This window comes from Rhinopithecus bieti, unplaced genomic scaffold (genome assembly GCF_001698545.2).
Source record: "Rhinopithecus bieti isolate Rb0 unplaced genomic scaffold, ASM169854v2 scaffold_7673, whole genome shotgun sequence".
In the NCBI taxonomy this organism is placed as follows: Eukaryota; Metazoa; Chordata; class Mammalia; order Primates; family Cercopithecidae; genus Rhinopithecus; species Rhinopithecus bieti.
In genome coordinates, this window is record NW_016806375.1 from 1055157 (window position 1) to 1062401 (window position 7245).

Below are 7245 nucleotides of genomic sequence, written 5' to 3' on the forward strand. Positions count from 1 at the left end.
ATCTTATAAAAAAAAAAAAAAAAAAAAAAAAAAAAATTAGCCAGGCACAGTGGTGGGCATGCCTGTAATCCCAGCTACTCGGGAGGCTGAGGCAGGAGAATTGCTTGCACCCAGGAGGCACAGGTTACAGTGAGCTGAGATTGTGCCACTGCACTCTAGCCTGGGTGACAGAGCAAGACTCTGTCTCAAATAAAAATAAAAATAAAAATATAAAAAAAAGAAGAAAAGAAAAGGAAGTAAAAGATTTCTGTATATTACATAGCAGGTCCCTTCACTTCTTGGAGAGTAGCAAATCCAGCTTCTTTGTACAGACTTACAACTCAACTAAAGCTTTTATATTTTAAAAAGGACATTTAAAAAATTTTCTCTTTACCTCGTATTTCATAGAAATGTAATGGGTATGTGTTGTCTGTTTTCCTATGTCTTTTAGCTCAAGCAACACATGTATCATTGTTGACTTTTTCTTTCTTATATCTAGTGAAAGGAAAAAGTTCTTTGAAGAAGGAAAGAAATTAAGTTTTCTTTTCCCTAATGCTTCCATGAAGGTCAGGGGCTTTATCTATGAAAAAGTAGCCAATAGTTATTTGTAACCCATATGAAGCAACAGCCAGTCTTAGTCTATTCCTGCTAATGGTTCAAACAATGAATACCAGTGTAATTGTTTGAGCTACTTTTAGTTTCTCTTAATCAAAATTACTAGATGACAGAATTAAATAACTTGTAACATGTTATTACTTGGTATACAGATGATTATCTAAAAGACTCTGTTATGAAAAAAATTGAAAAAATTAATGTTCTTCTAGTGCTACCCCATAGATACAACACCTTCGTTTACAGCTCTTTCCAAACTATTTTATCTATCTACACATACACACCTAGATCTCTTACATCTCTACATCACAGACCATCTTTACAAATCAGTACTCATCCATTGTAACACTGGCATAATATTCCACTGTAAAGATATATCCATTAATTCAACCACATGAATTATTTATAATACCATGTAACACAAAAGTAAGGAAATAAGCTAAACAAATCCTGTTCCACTAGACTTTCACTTGCTTTTCATATAAACTTGGGTTAGACAGTAAGAAAACCACTGCAATCTTGATTTTTTTCCACTAAATTAAAACCAGTGTTGAATCACAAGTTTCTTTTCCATTTAAATAAAAACATTATTTTTTTGTTTTATTATAACTAGGCTTCAATCCCAAGTAAACATTATTTCTTTTTTCTTTTTATTGAGGCAGTCTCACTCTGTCACCTAGGATGGAATGCAGTGGCACTATCTCGACTCACTGCAGCCTCCGCCTCCTGGGTTCAAGTGATCCTCCCACCTCAGCCTCCTAAGTAGCTGGGATTACAGGCATCCACCAGCACACCCGGCTTTTTGTATTTTTAGTAGAGATAGGGTTTCACCACACTGGGCAGGCTGGTCTTGAACTCCTGGCCTCACGTGATCCATCCATCCACCCACCTCAGCCTCCCAGAGTGCTGGAATTACAGGTGTGAGCCACCACACCCAGCTGCAAGTAAACATTATTTTAAATCCAAACATACTCAAACCACTATGAAATAACTCATTTTTCTCCTTGTATTATATTATTTTTATGGTACAAACTTACAGGCTTTTTTTTTTACAGGCTTTGACAATAAACTAAAAAATGCAGCTAAAGGAAAGATCCAGATGATCTCCCAAAATTATCCAAAACATAATTTGGATCCAAAGGAAATTTCCAAAACATACGACAACAACAAAAAAGTTGTTCCTTGAAGGCACAATGGCTCACACCTGTAATCCCAGCACTTTGGGAGGTCAAAGCGGGCTGATCACTTTCTACAAAAAATTAGCCAGGCATGGTGGCATGCACCTGTAGTCCCAGCTACTTGGGGGGCTGATGTGGGAGGATCACTTGAGCCTGGGAGATTGAGGCTGCAATGAGCCATGTTCGCACCACTGCACTCTAGCCTGGGTGACAAAGCAAGACCCTGTCTTCACAGGAAAAAAAGATTACTCCTAAGTCATGAAACACTCCTGATGCCCAGTTAAACAAAGCAGGATATGATAGGAAGTACACTAACATCACTATGCAATCAGCAAAATGACAGTCTCCCCCAAATTTTCTTTTAAAATTCCTGGGTATAAAAAAAAAATTAAAATTCCTGGGTATATATCCAAAAGAACTGAAGGCAAGACCTTGAAGAAATATTTGCACACCCATGTTCATAGCGGCAATATTCACAACAGCCAAGAGGTAGAAGAAACCCAAGTGTCTATCAATAGATGAATAAACAAAATGTGGTATATACATACCATGGAATCTTCCACCGCCTAAGAGTGGAATTGCTAGCTCATATGGCAACTCTATGTTTAACATTTTCAGGAACTGCAAAACTATTTTCCAGAATTTCCCCCAAAATTCTATATTCCCAGCAGCAATGTATGAGGGTTCCAATTTTCTCCATACCTTCAACAACACTTATTATGTCTTTTTGACTACAGCCATTCTAGTGGGTGTGAAGTGGTATCCCAATGTGGGTTTAATTTGCATTTCCCTCATGACTAATGATGTTGAGCATCTTTTCATGTGCTTACTGGCCATCTGTACGTTATCTTTCAAGAAGTCTATTCAGATCTTTTGCACATTTTTAGTTGGGTTGTTTATCTTTTCATTATTGAGCTGCTGCAGTTCTTTAAGCAGGACTTCACTTGCTGAGATTCCCTATTCCATCCTCTGCTTGACCGCTCTATCCAACACCTACCTGGATTCAGTGAAAACAAAACTTAAAATTAACAAAATTATTTAGAAATCACTTACGTAAGGTTAAATTTGAAATTGAACTGCCAAGTATTGATTCCAGAAGGATATTCTCCCTTCTCATTTGTGAATGTAAGGCCCAGCTGGATAATTTTTAAAAGGTCAACATTGCACCGCAGAAGCTGATACTGGTAATCTATGGAACTACGAAATTCACCAATTGGTCGCACCACAACACCTGGAAATTCTGTGTCCTGGAAAAGGAAAAAGTCTCTCATCACAAGGTTTCAGAAAACAGTGGATGCTGAATTGGTAATTCATAAATAAAATTTTACCTCCATTTATAAAAGTTATGTGACAAGCCCCAAACTTGGGCACAAAATTCTTTTTGTGTTTTTTTTTTTGAGATAGGGTTGATATGTCTCTGTCACCCAGGCTGCAGGGCAGTGGCACAATCACAGCTCACTACAGCCTCAACCTCACAAGTGCAATTAATCCTCCTACCTCAGCCTCCCTAAGTAGCTGGAACTACAGGTCTGTGCTACCACACCCAGCTAATTATTGTATTTTCTGTAGAGATGGGGTTTCACCATGTTGCCCAGGCTGGTCTCAAGTGATCCACCTGCCTCGGCCTCCCAAAGTGCACAGATTACAGGCATTAGCCAACACGACCAGCCAAAATCCTATCTTAAAATACTGATCTTGTTGATATCTACTAAAGAAGCACTAGAATCATGAAGCTTCGCACAACAACTTGATCCTGAATAAGCAGAATGTCAACAGAAACAGTTGAGTAACTACAGGTAGTATGCAGTCAATTAAGAACATTCTAGGTTGAGAACAATATATGAATAAAAATACAAATACAGGGAAGTGAAACAGCCATTCAGAAAAAAATATAAAGAGACAGGCTTAGCTTGAGTGAAAAGACTGGAAGGAGCTCTGAATACCAAGCTACAGACTTAACTCTATAATTTCTAAAGCAGGAGTCACAAATTCCAAGCAGCTAATGTAAAGGAGTAAAGTCAGCTAGGTATGAAAATGGTACAAGTAACATTTTCATACTGAAGTTGTTACTTCAGTATGAAATAAAGTAAAGCAGAGAGCACATGCCCCTCTACAGGAGGCTCTTAATATTACCACAATACTCATCTCTTTCTCCAGCCAGTGTCAGGCAGGAGTAGATAACATGTATTGCCAGGTCTTCCTATTTTTTTTCAGAGATGCCAGAAATCTGGAATTCAACTGAGTTCTATTGACTTTTAAATGCTGGCAATAAATTTTTTTAATTTTGAATAAACATTGTATAGTCAAATTCACCATATCTGTGGAACAGATGGGCCCTGGGGGTTGATGTAACTTCTGCTTTAAAGACTTTCAAACAGAATAATGTTACAAAAAATCTAAGATACTAGAGGTTACATCCTTCTCAGAGACACTGGCTACCTTGATATTTCATAAAGCAACACAACCTTCCGTCAGGTTTAATTCACAATGGCTTTAGTGGAACATACTCATTCTTTTCAAAATCTCAAATTAAACATTCCCTCAACCCATCCATATAAGATGGTGAGTCAAGCTGGGCATGGTGGTATGAGCTTGCAGTCCCAGCAACCTGGAAAGGTGAGGTGGGAAGACTGCTTGAGCACAGGAGTTCAAGGCTGCAGTGAGCTATGATTGATTGCATCTGTGAATAGCCACTGTACTCCAGCCTGGGCAACAGAGCAAGACCCCATCTCTAAGAGTAAAAAAGAAGGTGAGTCAAAGTAGAGCTCCTTACCATGGCAATATAACTGTAACTGAGCACGATTTCTCGGATCTTCCTCATCTCTTCTTCTAGATTACTGGCCCATACTTCACAGATAACCTGGCTATTCTCCACAAGTGCTGCAGGCATCCTGAAGAAACCTGAGAAGTCGTCTTCAGCTAACTAGTTTTACAGTGCAAGCCAGACAATGTTTGATCTGATCTAGATTTTAAAACATTTTAAAATCATGTAAGTTTATATACACATAAGATGTCAACAAAACAAAGACATCAAAATAATATTTTACAATCACTTCATTAGTTTAAAACATTAAGATTATATTTATTCTCCATTTTATATGATGGGGAAACTCTTGTCAACACACACAAACACATGCATACACACGCACACACACACACGGTTCTTTCTTGAAGAAACTGAGGTTACTGAAACTTCGCCCAGCAGTCCTCTGCCACAGAAGTGAAACCACTACCCTAGTTTTTCAGCTCTCTGTAGACTAGACCAAAATAATCCCCAGTTACCACAAATATGCTCTTATCCATGACTTTCATATCACTTTGCACAGAGACCAAATCATGTGAACAGTCCTAAAGGAATCACCTTAGCCATTTTCAATGTACCTGAGATCTCTGAAAGCCTGAAAGAATGTGGACCTAAACTCTCACACTCAAGCCTTTGTATCCATATGATGAATACTGGCATGGGATTCTTCCCCCAACCCACAAAAGGAAATTATTTTTCTCTACAATCCAAAAGTCAAATATAACTAGAGGCAATTAACAATACCAGCGTCTCTTTAGATAGACCAGTGCCTCTTTAGATTTGTGCAAACAGAGCATGAAGTGAGGGATTTAAGTGGTAGAAAACAATCCCACTTGCTAATCTGAACCCTAAAAACCACAACGAAAATCAGAATTTGAGTTAGTATTTACTTTTTTTTTTTTCTGAGATGGAGTCTCGCTCTACTCGCCCAGGCTGGCGTGCAGTGGTGCACTCCTGGCTCACTGCAACCTCTGCCTCCTGGGTGCGATTCTCCTGCCTCAGCTACCCGAGTAGCTGGGACTACAGGTGTGCGCCACCACGCCCAGCTAATTTTTGTATTTTAGTAGAGATGCGGTTTCATTATACTGGCAAGGCTGGTCTTGAACTCCTGACCTCGTGATCCACCGGGCAGTATTTACTTTTAAACACATAAATTAAAAAGAAACTACGCAGCAATTCAACAGTAGGACTAAAGATGGCTGGTATAAAACATTCAGCCAGAAACAGAATGATTCATGGTATATTTTCCAAGAGAAAAATTAGGGAGGGGAAAGTATTCTGTGAGAAAAAAATTCATCATGATTGGGTGTCTGACTAATGCTGTTATTATTATGGCAAACAACATACGAGGCCTGGTTATAAAAATACAAAAAAGTCGGGTGTGGTGGCTCACGCCTGTAATCTCAGCACTTTGGAAGTCCCAGGCGGGCGGATCACAAAGCCAGGAGATCGAGACCATCCTGGCTAACATGGTGAAACTCCGTCTCTACTAAAAATACAAAACATTGGCTGGCTGTGATGTCACGCGCCTGCAGTCCCAGCTACTCCGGAGGCTGAGGCAGGAGAACTGCTTGAACCCAGGAGGCAGAGGTTGCAGTGAGACAAGAAGTGCCACCACAATCCAGCCTGGGCGACAGAGCAAGACTAAGTCTCCAAACAAACAAACAACAAAAAATAAAGGCATTTACTTCTAAGGCAAGCCCACTGCATGGATCCACAACACAATAGTGGGCTCTAATGTATATATTTAAAGAAAATTTCCTAGAAACAGTAAAACGAATGTAAGTGGTTCCCAAAGGACAGAGCAAGGAAAATCTTTGCTTCCTACTTTCAAGATTGGCAGATGCAACAATGAGAATCTTGAGCAAAACAAAACTGGCATCATTTCTCTAAGAAACTTCTGAGCAATCAAACTGTTGGTTTGCCAGCAACCCTTGAAGATTCCATTTATTCAAGGTATCCTATACTTCTACAGATTTTTCTCTGTAATTATAGCAGTTAAACTTAAGTAGACTATGTGGTATCTCCCCCCAAAAACATAGTAGAAACTTCTTAAAGCCAGGATATATTTCTTCTCTTGTTTTTGTTCTATTACAGGCTTGCAAAAGAACAATAAAGATCAGGAAAAGAGAGAAGTTCAGAATGAATGTGGAGTAAATTCCACTATCTGACCATAATTCAGAAAATATTCCGACTCAGAATTTTAGATTCCTAAACTTGCTTAAGATTTCTCCCCTGCAAAAGGCCTTAAAACCATTTTCTATACCCATATAATGTTAAATGAGTGGTACCTCCTTATTTCCCTAACTGAAATAATAACCTTCATTTTTGGTGTCATTTCAAACATAACCATAACTACTTTGGAGGAAGTCGGTGTATCACTCCCGAGTTTTTGGGAGATGTTTCCATAAAAGCAAAAGCAACAGGCCGGGCGCAGTGGCTCAAGCCTGTAATCCCAGCACTTTGGGAGGCCGAGATGGGCGGATCACGAGGTCAAGAGATCGAGACCATCCTGGCTAACATGGTGAAACCCCGTCTCTACTAAAAAATACAAAAAACTAGCCGGGCGAGGTGGCAGGCGCCTGTAGTCCCAGCTACTCGGGAGGTTTAGGTAGGAGAATGGCGTAAACCCGGGAGGCGGAGCTTGCAGTGAGCTGAGATCCGGCCACTGCA

General features: G+C 39.5%; 1 protein-coding gene across 6 annotated transcripts in view; it reads right to left on the reverse strand.

Moving 5' to 3' along the window:
- Nucleotides 1–7245, reverse strand: part of CNOT8 (CCR4-NOT transcription complex subunit 8) — a 16330-nt gene that overhangs the window by 4545 nt on the left and 4540 nt on the right. For all 6 annotated transcript variants that reach the window (XM_017875700.1, XM_017875701.1, XM_017875699.1 and 3 more), the window contains 2 exons: nucleotides 4543–4731; nucleotides 2823–3016 (listed from right to left, as the gene is read on the reverse strand). In XM_017875700.1, the coding sequence (XP_017731189.1) occupies nucleotides 2823–3016; nucleotides 4543–4659 (311 nt within the window). In that variant the 5' untranslated portion in view covers nucleotides 4660–4731. The remainder of the gene's footprint in view (nucleotides 1–2822; nucleotides 3017–4542; nucleotides 4732–7245) is intronic.